At 35.6% G+C, this 18,704-nt stretch overlaps 1 protein-coding gene across 3 annotated transcripts in view; it reads left to right on the plus strand.

The window, feature by feature from the left end:
• LOC144977274 (NF-kappa-B inhibitor-interacting Ras-like protein 1) overlaps window positions 1-17,032 on the plus strand; it is a 17,036-nt gene extending 4 nt beyond the window's left edge. Inside the window, exons 1-8 of one of the 3 annotated variants that reach the window (XM_078922310.1) lie at window positions 1-41; window positions 2,570-2,720; window positions 3,346-3,441; window positions 6,316-6,360; window positions 7,807-7,902; window positions 12,407-12,500; window positions 14,987-15,073; window positions 16,309-17,032. The exon at window positions 1-41 is cut by the window's left edge and continues 4 nt beyond it. In XM_078922310.1, coding sequence (XP_078778436.1) covers window positions 2,622-2,720; window positions 3,346-3,441; window positions 6,316-6,360; window positions 7,807-7,902; window positions 12,407-12,500; window positions 14,987-15,073; window positions 16,309-16,376 — 585 coding nt within the window. In that variant the 5' untranslated portion in view covers window positions 1-41; window positions 2,570-2,621 and the 3' untranslated portion in view covers window positions 16,377-17,032. Of the gene's footprint in view, window positions 344-2,569; window positions 2,721-3,345; window positions 3,442-6,315; window positions 6,361-7,806; window positions 7,903-12,406; window positions 12,501-14,986; window positions 15,074-16,308 lie in introns of all 3 variants that reach the window. The other 2 variants (XM_078922309.1, XM_078922311.1) reach the window with 2 other exon arrangements.
• The last annotated feature ends 1,672 nt before the right edge of the window (window positions 17,033-18,704 follow it).

The following is an 18,704-nucleotide window of genomic DNA, read 5'->3' on the forward strand; positions in this document are numbered from 1 at the left end:
GATCAGGCAATTCCTGGGAAAAGAAAAGGGAGGAGTCCTTGGTAAAGTTTGTCTTTCGACTGCGTCGACTGCTGATTTTTTGGTCAATTTTTTTTTCTCGATTTCACACCTGTACCCTCCTCTCTCTTCCCCCTCTTTTTTCTTTTCTTTCCTCTTTTATTTTCATTTATTTTATTTTTTTCTTGGCTAGACTTCATTTTAAATGTGACATTTTTCTCATCGTAAATCCCTGTGAAAGAAGTGGTAGTGGTAGGATAACGTCTTGTTTGGATAGTTGTAGTATCGAGCAAAAATGCCTGAAACTGTACTGTGGACTCACTTTTGATTCTTTACATAAACTAATGTAAGTTATGAGTGATGAGAAGAAACAGCGGGAGCTACTACATCACAAGTATTCTTGTTCTTGGAGGGGGGGGGGGGGGTTAAAAAAAAAGTTCTGCTTAGAACAAGAATACTTGTGATGTTATCTATCTATCTAGTATCTAGCTTATAAAAAAAACAAAACAAAAACAAACTTTCCCCCCTCCCAAACCCCCTACTAGAACAAGAATACTTGGGATGTAGTAGCTTATGGAAGGTCTCCCGAAACAGCAAGTGGCATTGGCTAAAAAAAGAGTGAGGTCCTTGCCGTCATCTTGCTTTGTTTATAAAGAGACAATGGGCGGAATGGAAGGTCTGTGTTCAAAGACTTAAAGTATTTTCTTGCAATCAAAAACGCAACCAAATTTTAAACTAAACGTGCCATTTTGATGATTAAAAACAAAACAACAAATAGTAGAATAAATAAATTAAATTAACGAGTGAAAACAAGCTGTTTTTCTGGTCTATAAATATTATAGATACATTTGTTTTTTTCCTTTGGATAAGTATCACTGTAACTGTAACTCAAGGTGAGCAAGTCAGTATATTTAATTAGATGAAGTGGCGCCTGTATGTGGAATTTCAGCCACCCTCTCTCTCTCTCTCTCTCTCTCTCTCTCTCTCTCTCTCTCTCTCTCTCTCTCTCTCTCACACACACACACACACTCCCCCCCTCCCTCCTCGCACAAGGTGACAACTCCATTCTCTGTGTAAACTAAGCAAGATGGCGGCAGGGACCTCGCTCATTAACCAATGCCCAACAAATAATGCTGGGATTCATAATATATTACATATGTATAAAATCAAATAAGTACTATCTACCTTATGATAAGGCATATCAACAGTAGACTCGGGTCATTCTAACCACTTTTCTCAATTCAGCTTTATAATTATAATTGGACACATTTGTAAAGACGTGGTCCCTGCCGAGTGGTATAATTTACAGACAGTATGTTAGCTAGTGATGTTTTATGTTAAGAGAAATGACAGCAAAAATGAAAAAGAAATTGACTAATTTCTAAAAATGTTTGCAAAAAGGCTGTCATTAAACTATCTTACCCAAGGACACAGAATTTGCCATGATCGCTGTCACCAACCCAGTCACTGATTAAGCTTAACATCACTTGATTTTATGACAAGAGGAGACACCGTACTGCTGGGCCACCAACAATGTTAATAAATTAGTATAGAAGGGGAAAGCATGGAATTAGAAATATAAACATAATATTTTCTGTAATGCTACTTACCCTTTAAGTTTGATGAACCGAAATTTCGGAAGATCCTAAGTGTAATGCAAAATTGCAACTTTAGTAACTTTGGATTTTAGCGAAGAAGGCCAAGCTTTTATGTAGCCTAAGTTTAGTTGTGTTGTAGTTTTAAAGAGTTTTATTAAAAGTCTGAGTCTGTACTTGGACCAAGAAGTGTCCACACTTTGCACTGCCTGATATTTGGCACTATTTTATTGAATCAACTATCAACCAAGCAATTTCACTTTTGTGACAGTCAATACTGACCAATTTGGATTGATGTTATAAATTATATTATCATTATGTATTCTGTTTGCACCTTTTCTGTGATAAAGCTCAACATATCAATCAACGCCCATACTTTCATTACTTCTTGAGAAATAAAATTTGCTTTCTTTAATGTGGAATGTAGAGGATTGCTAAGATCTAAGTGACCAAAGGAACTTTAAATTTAAAGATGGACATGTACTTATTTGCAGGTCTGATGACCCATACTCATTACAGTAGGTAATGTAAGCAGTCTCAAATTAATTCAAAATATTGTCCATTACAACAATATTAAAACAAGCCCCTGAGTGCATTAAGCATCAGACCTCTTAATCTTTTGAATATTACTGTTGATATACATACATACCTGCCAACCCTTCCGCTTTTGGTGGAATCATTCATATTTTCACCATTCCTTTTTGTACTGTTCCGGCATTGTCTCTAAAATTCCAATTTTCAAAAAATGATGATAATGGTAAGAATAAAAAGTGTTAAAAAGGTGAAAATCCTATATTATGTCTCAAATTCCTATTTTCAGGCATTCTGATTCCACTTTTAGAGTATGAAGGGTTGGCAGGTCTGTACATATCATATGTATATCAATAATAATATTCAAAGTCAGTGGGTTTATTTGAAAAGAAGAAATGCATATGAATAATCAATTAATCTGGTGATAAATTCAATGTTAAACACAGCTACAAGTTGGCAAGGACTTTATTTTATTCAAGTGAGTAACTTTGCTTTGAGATGGGGAAGGCAAGCAAGATTCTTCTTTGCGGAAGCACTGGAGTTGGGAAGACTGCCATTTTGGAACAACTCCTCTACGGCAGTCATATTATTGAATCGGTAAGTAGTAATCGAAGTAGGAGATGGAGAAGCAGAGAGGCACGAGAAAAAAAAATCTTACCACCTCTTACAATCAATTCTCAATGATTTGTTTCTATCTGAAACGGCCTCTAGGCAACAAAATACATCCTCACACATTCTCTGATATATATATATATATATATATATATACCATTAATTTTAATGTGACCATCTGGATACTAACAGTTAAATATTAAGTCTAAGTGTTCAGAACTGCAAAATTTGTGATTAATTTTTTTCTTTGTTCAATATTGCAGAATTCATTCTTAAAATTTCCTTTTTTCGTCCCCAACGGGAACTGTTTTCTTTAGGGTCTATTCCTGAAAGGAATTAACCAGGCATGAGCAGCAGTGCAGCACTGCAAAGTGAGTGTGAGCAAATTGACTTACTCAAGGTCACATATTGCAGTGGGGGAGTGGAATTCAGTACAAAGCAAAGATAATCTGCTCTACCACTGCCATGATGCCTTAGTTAGTCTCCTTTACTCCCCCAACAAACAATGTGACCCCCCCCCACCACCACCTAAACCGTACAAAATATTTTTGATTTAAACATATTTTTAGAAATTTATACAAGATAAATGGATTCTATTTTCTCTCACCAGCCAACATACCATACGTTAGAGGATATTTACACAGCTGTTATTGAAACAGACCGTGGGGTAAAGGAGAAAGTGAGAATATTTGACGTTGGCACGCTGGTATGTTTCCTCTGGAGGTCCTAGAAATAATCTTGAGATTATTTTTTTTTGTCTGTTTGTTTGTGTGTTAATAATCTTTCTTTTACCTCATTCTTGATTATTATATATTATATCATTTATTTTTTTAAAACCTTGAGATTTTGTTTTTATTCACCTAATGTGCTCAAAACGCTTCACATGGGATCCCAAACCAACAGCAACACAACATGTACATGAAACCTGTAAGGTGCTATTGCAATTCTTTCCACAGAAATAACGCTGTTACCGGCCAGGTCTCCATTTTATTACTTAGTGTAGCAATGACTATCCCGCACAAATCTTTGGGCCTCTTTTTCACTCACCAAGTGCCCAAATTCGCGACAAAATATGGGATGAAGCCGTTTCATATATGCTATTTTGAAATATTAATTACGACGCTGTTTATCGATGAATATGCCTGAAAGTTGGCACACAGTTAGAAAAAGGTCATTTTAGATTATGTCAAGCGACAAAACTCGTGCGATTACCAGAAGACCGTTAAAAATAGATTTTTACTCTTTGGAGTAAAATATTTCTAAAACTACCGGGCGTGTAGGTTTTGTCGCTGACAAGGTAATACATGAACATTTCTTCTTTTTGGTTGTAAAATTTCATATGAATATGACGAGTACTTTTCCTGTAGTTTACAAAACACCATCCTAATTTGCTCTTCATTCGTAAAAGACAAAGCCATTTTGCCCCCCTACAGCCCGAATCACAAGTTCAAAACGATTTGGCACCAAACTGAGCGGCTGAGTGGGTCGTGGCAAAGCGCTTTCTGATTGGTTGACCTCGTTTTAAAGTTCATGACTAGTCAAAATGTCTGCGCTGTCTCACTGGCAGAGGGGTGTTTATCTTCTGCGTTTGGGTTCAATAAACAGCTGATAATTTGACTATTTAATTTACAAGAATTTAAGAAATTATGATGTTAAAAGTTTTCGATTGCAATATGATCTACAATCTTAGCATGGCTTTAATTATTGTGTTCCAAGTCACGTTCCATCAGTAACCTTTGTCCCCTTGTCCAATTTCTCTTTTCCTTCGATATTTCTTTCGTTTATGTACGCAATCTCTCTCTCTCTCTCTCTCTCTCTCTCTCTCTCTCTCTCTCTCTCTCTCTCTCTCTCTCTCTCTCTCTCTCTCTCTCTCTCTCTCTCTCTCTCTCTCTCTCTCTCTCTCTCTCTCTCTCTCTCCCCCTCTCTCTCTCTCTGTGTGTGTTATACCATCTAGCTCTAAAATTATATGTTAGAACTCTTCTGTTTTCATCATATTCTCTATCAAATTTGCCATAAAATTGCCAAATTTCAATCTTTTAATCCACTTATTACGCAAGATACAACCAAAGGTCGGAAAAAAATGCTGAAAAAGCGTCCCATAATTTCGCGTTTTTTTCCTCTTTGCGGGTCATCCAAATAAATGACACCTTTGAAACTGTATAACTTGTTTATTTATGAATGGATTTTCAAAATTCAAAAACATTTTTACTCAGTGGGGATAGGGCTTTGATTTCAAACAAAAATTTTTCTCAAAAAGAGAAAAAAACATTTTTCATAGTCATTGCTACTTAGTGCAGTGAGATAATGTGAGTCTTTTTTAAGGACTCAAACTTGTGCATCCCCAAGCAGGACTGGAACTGAGGACCTGATCCGAGGGCAATTGTGATATCACTAGATCACAAAGTGGCACAAAGTCATTTATGACAATCATTGATTTGTTAACACTTGCATGTCTACTTGTCTGAATAGTGAATTTTATATAAGTTAAACCACTTGAGTGCCGAGTTAAAATTTTGAAGAGCCTGGATAACACATACAGTTTTTTATTTCACTCTATCTCCGAAAACATTAATCAGATTACTTTTAGGTGAATGATTTTATCACAGATTCTGTCCCTTAGTTGTATCCAACATAGTGAAGAGGACAGCACAAATGTAAACACTATGTTCTTGGGCCTCGATGGTTTTTAATTCATTATAAAAACAAGCCACAACACTGAAATACCAGTCCTGTGTGGAACGGTCTTTGTAATCATTCTTTGTCCACCAATCAAGTGACTGAATTTTGGTAGATAATGCATTCATTCAATAAACCTATATATGTTTGGAAAGAGGGAAAAATAAGTTTTAACAATTTCTGAATATAATGGGTGAAATCTTGAAATTATCGGGTGATTTGTGTGTATGAAGTGCTGGCAAGCCATAAAACCCACTTTATTTTCATAATTAAAAAAAAATTAATTTGACTTCATAAAAGCCAAAGTGGCACAGCTCTTCTTGACTGTGGGCGAGAAAACTATCAAACGAACATATAAATTGAAAGAAAATAATAAAAACAGTCGATTGTTTTAAATTAGGCTGTGATTTCTCAGAACTTTTCTCCTGACTTGTATTATTACGGGTAATTTTCTCTTCAAAACCACTAATTTTGTGGTATATTGGCTTCAAAAGTCCATCTAAATAGTCAAGACAGCTATCTTGTAAATAAAAAACAGCTGCCAGTTGTTTTTATTGATAAACAACTGAAAAGAAAAGTGACTTAAAACAGAAGACAAGTTCATCTGGACTGTACTCAGCCTACTGCAGACACATCACACTCAGCCTACCATGGACACATCTCACTCAAGTGGTTAAACAAAGTACAACTTTTCAGAGCTATCAAAATATATAAAGAAAGCTTTTATTGGCCTTTCTTCGTTAAAACTAACTGCCTTTCAAATTGCTTTATAAACATTATACTCTTAGGATAAATTTTGTGCAGTTTTTAAAAATACTTTTGAATCATACTTAATGGTAACATCAATCTTGTTGTATAACATCGAATCTAACATTTTTAATTTTTTGTTTTGTTTCCTCAACAGGAAGGAAATGAAGACATACCTAAACACTATCTAAACTTTCCAGACGTGAGTATTAAATATAATAATCTTTCAGTATGTTCTATGTGATTACATTTTTTATCTAAATGAGAAAAAATCCAAGATTGCAGTAATTTTTAAAGAAAATTTTGTTTTAATTAACTATAAAGAAGAAACCACCCCCCCCCCTTTCCTCCAAAGAAAAAAAACAAAACAAACATTTATATAGGTCATTTCCACAGACAAACCATATCAAAGCACTTTGCAATGCTTCATTTTTTCTCCCAGCAAGCCACATGGCAGTGTAAGTTGCCTGTTGGGCATCACTTTTGCCATTTCCGTGACTGCCTATAGCTGATAATCATTGACACATTAATTGCGGGTATTGATTATTTCAATTAATAGGAAAAATAGAAAAAATAGATATGAAAATACACTCCAACACAGTTTCCTCTAACTCTTCGGGACAAGCAAAAAAGGTTGAGGAAACCGTACCTTGCCTTAATGACGATGGAAAGGCAGGAGGGAGCAATGAGGCTCAGCTGTATAGTCTTCGCTACCCACCCAAAAGATACCTAGTTCGATATCCATAGCGTTATGTGACCTTCAGCAAGTCACTCCTCCTTATCTCAATTTGCAGCGCTGTGCTGCAACTGACACTTGGGTTTTTCCAGTCTTCCCTTGAAATAGACCCTAAGTCAAATTTCCACTTGAAGATGAAAAAAGGGAACCATATTATTTATTTATGTCATAGATATATGTTGAGGGAGATAAATTTATATATGACATATTACAAATTGTTTATGTGTGTGTGTGGGGGGGGGGGGTGTTGCTATATCTTACAACATTCATTTGCCATCGTAGCCAATCATGGTATGTGGCATTGAAAATAGAACAAATGGCGAAGTGCTTAGAATAAACAGAGAAGTGTCGGTTATGTAAAACGGTGATGGGGTATGTGACTGACTGTGTGCGTCTGCATGTTTCATATTGTATACACACACATGCAGTGCAGATAGATGCACACGATAAACACATGCGTAACTGTCAATGCCATAGTAAATCATCAGTGGTCGAAAATTACCAGGCGCATTAAAAAAACAAAGAACCTTTAATTAATTAATTATTTTATTTTGGCTGGGTGAAATTAACTCGAGGAAACTGTGTTCAAGGCAAAAATTAGTTCGAGGAAAGAATGGAATAATAACAAAGAATAATTAGGAAAAAATTTGGGATATTCAAATGAGTTTGAGGAAACCGTGGAGGTTTGACTCTAAAAGCAGTGCAGCTTCTCCAATGACACTTGACATGTGTGTTTAGATCACATGACTGTTCCCACCAACTATTGGGATTGTGGTTAGTCTCTATTGGTCACAAGGGTAGGGGAGGGATTTGGCTTTAATATACACCAAAATTAATCATTTTACCTTGCACGGCACTTGCAAAGTCATAGTTGGATGCCTTCAAATATTTATAATATTTCATTTTATCCAGGGTTTTGTTCTGGTTTATGATGTCACAAGTTTTGATTCTTTCAAAAGACTGGACAAACTAAGAAAGGACATTGAGAAACACAAGGAGAAACGTGAGGTAATTGTCTAACACTTGCCTGGAAGGGTTTTTGTCTCTTTGTGAATGAAATATATATATATATATATATATATATATATATATATATATATATATATATATATATATATATATATATATATATATATATATATATATATATATATATGTAAATACAAGAAAAAGAAAATCACAAAAATTATCCATTGTATTATGGAAAAAATGAATTAAAAATGTCATTATGTCCACTTGCACAGACATGTATTCTGTGCATTTAAAATTCAAGTCATGTTTATCTTTGTCTCTAAAGATTGGCAAAATCAGATTTTCACATTTATTATATTATTTTGATTTAGCTCTAGAGCGCTTCGTCTTTTTTAAATGAATTGTTTTGCATATCAAATTAAAAAGAGTTATTGTCAATGAACAGTGTTTTACCAAATTACTAAGTAGAATGACTAGTATAAATGTAGTGGTTAAAGTAAAGAAGAAATATAATTATATTCCATTTTGAATTTTTTATTTTTCTCGCTCATTAGTGCTGTGTATCTAACGATTCAAAAAAAAATTGAGTACAAACCACCATTTCAATTGATTGTGATTTTTGATGTATTTCATTGTTGGCAATTACTACATTTTAATTAAAAACAAGTATTTTTTACAAATGGCAAAAATCATCTCAACTGTATCTTAGGTGTGAAAGTGTATCTGACTGACTATATGCTATTGTTGATATAAAACTTTAGCATTTAATGTAAATATCATTTTTTTTTAAATATAAAAAAATTGAAATAAAATATGAAATGAAATTTCATCAAGAGAGGAGCTGAAGAGAAGACGAGAAGCAGGGGAAGATGTAGTCATATATAAGAAAAGGGTCATTTTCAGGGAGAAGTTTAGTGAACAAATAAGAAAGAGAGACAGCGATGTTGGAGGAAATGACTGGGATTGGGATGAGGAATGACTATATTGGAAACGTGTCAGTCCAATTGCCCAAAATGTTTCTGAGCAAGGACTCGAAGACAACAAGAAAATTCAAAAAAGAGAAGTACCAGTAAATGATAAGGAGGGGCAGCACGTGAATATGAAAAATACCCTGAAGTTCATGTACACGAACGCAGACAGTGTGATGAATAAGAGAGAGGAGCTAAAGGCTATGGCAGAAGAAGAAGATCCAGATGTAATAGCAATAACAGAAGCTAAGCCAAAGAATGCAACAACACACCCAACCATAGCAGAGTTAGGTATTGAGGGATACACTATAATAGCTAGCAGAGATTTTGAAACTTCCGGCAGAGGAGTATACTTATTGGTGAGAGAGAACCTCAAGGTTAACCCCATAGAGGAACTCACAGATCACGACTTTAGGGAGAGCGCTTGGTGCTCGATTGGAGTAACTGGACAAAGTCAGATACTAGTAGGAGTGATTTATCGGAGCCCAAATAGCACAGGAGAAAATAATGAGAGAATGTTGGAGATGATAAGGAGAGCATCACAAAAAAAGCATTCAGAGATAATTATTATGGGAGACTTCAACATGCCGGAACTGGAGTGGAAAGGGATGGACGAACCAAAAGAGGGAAGCCTGGAGGAAAGTTTCATAGAAACCATTGAAGATTGCTACCTACAACAGATAATAAAAGAACCCACGAGACAGAGAAAAAACCAAAAGCCCAACGTATTGGACTTGATATTGATGGAGGAAGAAAATGACATAATCGACTTAAGACTGAGCCACCCACTGGGAAAAAGCGACCACGCGACCATATTCCTAAAACTGAGGGCGACATCAGAGACTGTAGATGAAAAACTGACACTCAGATATAGGAAGGCTGATCTAGAGAGTATGAAAGAGGAACTGGGGCATATAAAATGGGAGGAAATACTAATCGAGGACACCGTAGGAAACAACTGGAGTAGATTTACCAGAGTACTTAACCAATGCTTCGAGAAAAACATCCCGAAAAGCAGAGGGAACCGGGTTGGGAGAAGAAATCAACCTTGGATGACGCAGGAAGTGAGAGGGGCATTACGGAAGAAGAAGGCAGTAAATAGAAGATACTCTAGAAGCAAAAAGGAAGAGGATTGGGACAAATACAAAAGAGTGAGAAACGCAACTACTAAAATAGTCCGACAAGCGCATCAAAAGTATGAGAACAAGATAGCAGAGGAAACGAAAGAAAATCCTAAAGTATTCTGGAGTTATGTAAACAGTAAAATGAAGACAAGACAGGGAACCTGTGACATAAAAAAAGAAGATGGCACTTGGGCATCTGAAGATGAAACAAGGCAGAGGTGCTAAATCTCTTCTTTGCAAGTGTCTTTACAGTGGAGAACCAGAAAAACTTGCCAGATATTGCTAAAACAAGTAATATAGATACTACACAATGGCCGATTACTGAAGAGAGAGTAATGAAGAGACTACAAAACCTAAAGGAGAGTAAATCACCTGGACCTGACAAACTTCATCCTTACATCCTAAAAAACTTAGCAGAGCAGCTAGTAGAACCCCTAACCAAGATATTTAACCAGTCGATGAAAGAAGGAAGACTACCAAGGGAATGGAAAGAAGCTAACATCACAGCCATATTCAAGAAGGGAGACAGAAAAAATCCAGAAAACTACAGACCAGTGAGCCTGACATCTGTCGTCTGCAAGCTCATGGAACAGCTGATTAGAGAAGAAATGGTTGATCATATGACCAAGAACAAACTATTCAGCAAAGATCAACATGGTTTCATGGCGGGAAGGTCTACAGTAACAAACCTACTTGAAACAATGGATGACTGGACGAGAGACCTGGAATTAGGCAACAATTTAGATGTCATATACCTCGACTTCAGAAAGGCATTTGACAAAGTTCCACACTGGCGCCTAATCAGGAAATTGGAACAGTATCAAATTAATGATCAGACAGTCAAATGGGTCCGAGATTTCCTCAAAGATAGAAGACAAAAAGTGATAGTGAATGGAACAGCATCAACAGAGAGACTGGTAACAAGTGGAGTTCCACAAGGAAGTGTACTGGGACCAGTTCTCTTCCTGATTTATATCAATGACTTGCCAGACAATCTATCATCTAAATGTAAAATCTTTGCCGATGATACTAAGCTCTATGGAGTAGCTAATACAGAAGAAGAAAGAAACACCTTACAACAAGATTTGAAAAAGCTTGAAGAATGGTCCGAAATATGGCAGATGGAGTTCAATGTAGATAAATGTGCAGTTCTTCACCTAGGAAAAAACAACAGAGAAGCAAACTATATAATGAAAGAAAAACCCCTGCAGAAATCCAATGGGGAAAAAGACCTAGGAGTATTTATTGATAGGAAGCTAAACTTCAAGAAGCAAATTAAAGATGTTCAATCTAAGGCTAGTAAAACACTCGGAATAGTGAAAAGAAATTTCAAGAATCTGAAAACAAAACACATGACTACCATCTACAAGACTATGGTTAGATCAAAGCTGGAATATGCTAACTGCATATGGTATCCGAAGTTTGAGGGAGACAAAGACTGTTTGGAAAGAGTGCAAAGGAGAGCAACAAAACTTATCACACACCTGAAAGACAAAACATACTGTGAGAGATTGAAAGAATTAAATCTCCCGACCTTAGATTACAGGAGAAGAAGGGGAGATATGATCCAAACATATAAAATAGTAAAGGGAATAGACAGGGTAGAGGCAGGATTCCTTAAACCAAACAAGAACATTCAGACACGAGGAAACAGCAAGAAACTGAAAAAAGAACGTTTTAAAACAAATGAAAGAAGGAACTTTTTTTCATCTAGAATTGTAAATAACTGGAATAAACTACAAGAAACCACAGTATCAGCAAAAAATTTGAATAAATTCAAAGCAGAGTTGGAGATAAGCAACACCCTAGGAAACAAGTTCAATTATAAAAATTGGTCCAATCATTAATAGATGAGGAGGAGCGAAGGAGACTACACCAAGTCTAAAAGCTCTATACAGAGGTATCCAGGTAAGATTTTTGTTGGAATAAGTAATGCTTTTTGAAGTGAAGTGAGCACAGTGGAAACGTGGATATCTGCATTTATAAATACTTGTGGAGAGCCCACAATATTTGCTGGGAAATGAAGGTTATTACGAACAGGCACTCGTGTATTTTAAATATTATACTTCTGTATTGGGGAAATTAACATAGAATGATACGAGCCATCAACCATCAAAATCTTTCTAGTAATAAAGTCTGTAGGTGCGTGCAAATGAGTCTGGTAGCAACAAGGTGGCTAGATTGGGATTCCCAAGGTAAAGTTTCCTAAATAGTCATTTAAGTCAAGGGGTGTTAGAATTACCCTTAATTTACAAAAAAAAAAAGTTTGCAAGTCACTCGTATATCAATCTGTAAAAAATAGTTCTATAATTTTTAGATTTGCCAGTAATTCTATGCTTGTTGGCAAAAATTTTACATGGGCTGTACGGAACAATTTAACCCCAAACCCTTTAAAAAAAGCTAGATGCATATATTTATTACATTTTGATATTGTGTGTTATCCTCCAGAGCCACATCATAATGCTGGGCAATAAAAGTGAATTGGGAGACAGGAGACAGGTACAATATGACACTGCCCAAGCCTGGGCTACTAAAGAGAAAGGTGAGCCATGCTTAGGTTAGACAGCATTTATGAAAACATATTTTCTGTAAAATTAGGTTACACTCGCATGTTTTGAATCAAGGCATGTTTTGTGATATAATTATTGGTTACGTCATTGATTTGATATACAGATGAATATACTTTTAATGATTGATGGAAATAACGAATACTCATCTCTCTGTCTCTTTTACCTTGTTTTGTCAATAATATGTATAATAATATATAGTATTTGTATAGCACATAACCATGACTAGGTCATGATCTATGCGCTTCACAGTTACAAGAATGACAATCTAAAATATCACTAACATGCACACACACAAACAGACACACTTTCAGTTACAGTCCACTCCGGATAATCGCAACACCTTGGGATCAGCGAAAATGTTGCGATTAACCGAAGTTGCAATTATCCGAAGTTGAGTTTCCTGTCCACTATTGCAACATTTAACACAAATATGGTAAACTCAAACCAATTGTTGTAAACATTGTTCTGAGTCCACCAAAGACTGAGCAAGTTGATTGGAATTTTAAAAATGTATGACAGCCCTGTATAGATTTTGACAAGCAAAATCAGATTTGAGGCAAGCCGACATCTTAAGATTGGATTTACTTTCACATTTTGTTCTCAACATGTATAAGAGTCCAAGAGATTAGCCGTGATGAGAGACAATAAGCTCTCACCAAACCTGTTGGCCACAATGCACAGTTGTTATTCACTAAACAAAGGAAATCATCGCTCAGTCTCTCCTCACAACTGTCATCATTTACCTGTTGTCTAAACCACGCCCAGCCCACTCGCCTCATGCTTAATGGTCACAGATGACCGCACAAACCCGAACTGCAAAGCCCTGCCCTCTTTTGTCTCTAATAGTGTGGTGACACACAAATGAAATATTAAATCCCGCCCACTCTCGATTCTTCAACGTGTCATGATTTCACATGATGAAATCTGATCATGAGATTTTGTTTGATTGATTCCATGAATTTGCCTTCTTTTGAGGTCGAAAATTTGTTGCGATTAACCAAAGTTTGTTGCAATTAACCAGTGACTTTTATATAGAATTAATTCTGTTTCTTGGGAAATGTTGCGATTAACCGAAAGTTGCAATTAACCGAGTTGCGATTATCCGGAGTGGACTGTATTACCCAAAAGAAAGAAAAATAAAATAAATGTGAAACATTGACAGAGACTTAAAAATATGTTTCTGTAAAAAAAAAAAGTAGTGTTTAACTTTGATTTTAAAACATCGACATTTGATGCTTCATGACTAGCCCTGGGAAGACCTTCCATATTTGAGGACCAAGTGTTGAAAACAATCTCCCAATATAAAATAAATAGTTTGATTTGTTGTTTACTTGAAGTTTCATGTGATCATTCTAGATGGAGAATAGACATTTATGAATTCATTAAGATACCTAGGTGCTAAGCCATTAGGCCATTTAAAGCAGATAAGGGCGATCTTGTATTCAACCCATTCTTTCACTGGCAACCAATGCAATACAATATGTATGTAGTGAACACGCCATAACAAGCTGATGGTTTTTATATAACCCTTTGTTTATGCCCATCCTTGTTTTTTCTTCTTTGTTAATATGACAGACTGATATAATGAAAAAGCCAGCGCAGGGTAGGCTTTGGGACAACAGTAGAGGCACCACCACCCAGCAATTCGATAGTGATAAGAAAAGTTTTTTATCCAGCACACAGTACAGAAGTCATATCTAGTGTGACAAATACTTTATCAAAAGAGAAAGGCCTATTTTTAAGTTTATATTAATATCACAGGCATCAATCCTCTGACCTCCTATGATGGGAAGGAGTCACCTGCTATGTTTTCTATCCCCCATATCTATTTTCCCTTTCCATGTTGCTATCTGTCTTTGTCCTGAATTGAGATTGCTCATTCAATTTTTTCCTGGCCCTGGCCCTGATATTTTTTTCCTTTAAATCATCTCTCTATTACTAGTATGTTCTAATATCATTATCTGTTTTGAATACTGTATCTTTTTTATTTTACTTTGTAAACATTTGAGTGTATCCTTCATAGCGGGGTCCTTTGTGTCAAAATAGGCACATCGGTGGATTGATTATGGAATCTTCTGTTCCCTATTTAAAACAACCGTTATCTATTTACATTTTTCTTCCAGCTTCATATCTATGACTCTCCTCTATCATCTTCCTTTTTCCTGGTGCTTAAATGACCTAACAGTGTTTTAAGCACCGTAAAACCCCTTAAAACAAACAAACCGGCATCAAGGAGCACCCTCTTACTTGATTTCATGATAGAATGTTCAATAAAAACATGTAAAATAATTATATGTATAACACATGTCTATCAATTGACTCCATGTTTTGACAATGCAAACCATGCAAGTCTATTAAACTAGTCTTTCAGGACTGACACATTTGCAAAATTCACCATCAATAATTATATTCCTCCTTTATGTTCTCTTATTGCCCTTTCCTTAATTCTATCTCACAGTCAAATTATGGGAAGTGTCAGTGAGCAATCGAAAGTCCTTGGTGGAACCATTTGTATGGCTAACATCCAAGATCACACAACCCACTGGTATGTTGAATGTTTCTAGGAACAAATAATAACGCATAAAAAGCAATCTACAAAACGTGAACTGTTTAGGTTGAAACTTTTATTTAAAAAAGAAAAGAAAGCATAAATAAAGTTGAAAAAGCAAAGTATCAGAGGAGGTCATAGAAATATAAAAAAATCTTATGTATGAAATTAGAATACGATAAAAGCAATTTCCTCCTTATTTAAATTTATATGTATCACAAATATTTAGATACATATTTGTGAGTTGCTCAAGGGAAATCTTCTACATGTTTATTTAGGTACTTTTCAGATATTACTAATAAAAGGTGTTTTCAATGAAAATTTGGATTTCTCAATATCATATCTATTAAAAAAAAAGAAAATATGGCATACTTTCACCAAACTATATAGTAAAATTTGCACTTAAACATTTTAAGTTAATTTTTTTTTCTAGGGCACACTATTCGTTGAGAAAATGTTTAGTAAACATTGAAGCCGTTTTTCTCAAACCACTATTTTACGGATTGTCTACTTCAAATGGTCATAAGTTAGCCCATTTTTAACATTTGTTCGTGAAATAAATGGCTAAATGTAGAGAATTATTCACTCTTTTACATCATACCGATGTGTATACACTATATCTTCATTGAATAACCCGAGACTCATACTATAAGGTCATAGAAAAAAAAAAAGGCATTCATGTCAATAGCTTGCCAGGCATAGCAACAAGAAATCATGGAGGAACCATCAATTGAGCTACCTGTGCTGGGTTTTTAAAAATTAATTAAGAAGAAGGCTGCAGACCAGGCATAGTATTCATGCATCATGCTGGAGTAGTGGCTCATGTAACCCTTTCCCCACTTGTAGATTTATGTCCCAATGCATATTTAAAGGGATGCGGTGGCTCAATGAGTAGGACAATGCATTGCAACATTTATGCCCTTGATTCCAGTCAAACTTTGCATTTCATTTTTTCCCCTGTCTGAGCAAGATTATTAACACTCAATTTGCTCACTTGGATAACTTGGGTGATTTATGTGGATGTTGTTAAACATTGGTGTATTATGGAATATCCACCTATTTGTAAGAATATCATCTATATTTCTGTAGGAATATCATCTATATTTCTGAAGTAATATCATCTCAATTTTTGTTGGAATTCATAGGTGGCAGCATCTTATATTGTCGCCTCATGTGGCTGAATTTATTTGTAAATCTTGAATTCTCACATCCAATGTTTTTAATTTCCACAGGCAAGAGTAACTTCCTTCCTGGTCGAAAAACGAAGTCATCAAGTAGTAGTAACCTGGACACCAGCTGATTTCTCACTCTCTTTCAAGTGTGATTTTATTGTATTCTAAAGACAGTTGTATGAATTATTGTGGATCATGATATGCTCAAAACTGACAATTTTAGTCAAGGTTGATGATGGTTTTCTCATATTCAAGAAGTTCTGTTCCATTATTGTCATTATCAGTTCAAATTTAAATTATGCAAGTACAGTGCAACCCCTGGATAACGACATCGCCCGGGACCAGAAAATTATGTCATTATCCAGGGATGTCGTTATTCCAGGGTTTTCAAGATGGCGGCAAAAGGGGGCGTTTTGAGACCCGTGATAACAGTGTCGGATCTCAAAAACGTTAGAATGTGTATTTCTCCTGTTAACAAAGGATATAACAGTTACACTTTCACTCTCCAATGTGTATTGTCATTGTAAACAGTTCCCGAATGCCATTCGACGAAACTTAAAGTAAATAATAAAAACCAAGTGTCAACATGATAATACCACACAAGAACACAGATACACACATTTAGTTTTGGCTTTAATTCAAGTCAAATCCATGCGATACTACTGTTGATAAGTTTTGAATACCAAAAATTTTATTTAAGTGCATCAAAATTCACAAGCACTTAAACATTAGTAGATCTACATCTTGGGATATTAAAAACAAAACAAAAAATCCCCCCAAAAAAGAACCTAGTATTAGCCACAATAAGATAAAATTTGGACTGATGTTTTTAGACAAACAACTGATTTTTAAAATGAAAAGAATAAAGTGAAGAGGTTCTTGTTTTCTCCGTTATTCCAACATACCATAAGACCATGAATATCGATAATTGGACACGGCATTGCTTGATATCAGTTCACCTCCACTGACCTCAGACAAGTAGCTAACATGGAAAGTTAATGGACCCTTGAGAGTTCTATCCACTGATAAACTTCTTTTTCTGTGGTTCCATATGAACAAGTGCTAGTTCCATGCAGTGTAGTAAACATGTGTTCTGATTGGTCAGTAACAAAGCGATCTCATTGGGAGGGGGAGGCGTTTTTTTGTTTGTAAGTTAAGACTATGAGAGGACGATGGTCGGTTACCAAGCATTGGTACCAACTGCCTATTATTGTAAAAACGATGTCGCTAAACAGGGGTTTTACTAAAATGTATGTCGCTATTTGGGGGTTTTTATTACTAAGAACATATAGCAAAAAAATCGGGACCAGAGGTCAATGTCACTGTCCAGGTGTTGTTATTCAGGGGTGTCGTTATCCAAAGGTTGCACTGTAATATCTTTATATGATGTAGAGTTATCTCCATAAAAAAAGTTCAGTTTGTTAAGGAACCATCTTGACTCAAAATAGAACACATATCATATGAATTTACCCCCATGATAGTATGGCTTACAGAGAAGTATGTTAACCAGTTAACTGCCGTACTCTGCAAAGACCCATATTAAAAAATTTGGCCATAGCATTCGTTCCTCAAATATCGATCGGTTTAAATGACCCTCATCTTGACAAAAACTTTTAAATCTGAGACTGAGACCTCGTGAGGTCTCAGGTTTTAGAGTATTTGCCAAGATGAGGGTCATTTAAATCGATCAATATTTGGACAAGTTTTCAGGCCAATTTTTAGATACACGTTTTTTCCAGAATACGGCAGTTAACTGGTTAAAAAGCTGGGGATTCATGTCAGTATTCCCAAGTAGATCTCAGCTTCTCACCTGTAAGTCTTTGTTGTAAGTGATGCTGTAGACCTGACTAGTAGCAGCATGTTTCTGTACAACAAAAAATTGCAATGGCACTCACTCGCATCACATCTCATCCTTCATGGTAAGTTGCTGTTGGCATGAGACCCTCTGTAAAGTGCTTTGAGCACATTTTGCAGATATTTTGCTATACAAAAGCTCATAGCTTTTTTTTTAAACATTGAAGATTACACCTTGTTGGTCTCTTGACAATCATTCTCATAGTTTGTGACAAACGTATTGAAATTATCACAGTTGTCTGTAATGTTAAAATACCTTTTTATGATCTGATGATGATCATGTGATATTCAATCTTTCAATATTTCTGGTTATTTATAATGAATTATATTTAAGTTATTTTATGCACCAGAAGACTATGAATCTATAAGCAATAACGAAATCAAACAACAGGTTTTAAGGAAGAATAATTTCCACATGAATGAAATGGCTTGTCCTCAGTTTTGATTGATTGGCGGGTGGTTGGATGGGAGCATCACCCTTGAATCATATACCTATGATGTTCGCATGGGTGTACGATCCGATAGTGATGTCGTTTCTTCTTCTCTTTACTAGCCTATCCTGCTTCTTTGGTTTGTGATTGTATTTTTGACAGGGGATATTT

This window comes from Berghia stephanieae, chromosome 7 (assembly GCF_034508935.2).
Source record: "Berghia stephanieae isolate SIO BIC M18660-M18661 chromosome 7, UCSD_Bste_1.3, whole genome shotgun sequence".
Lineage (NCBI taxonomy): Eukaryota > Metazoa > Mollusca > Gastropoda > Nudibranchia > Aeolidiidae > Berghia > Berghia stephanieae.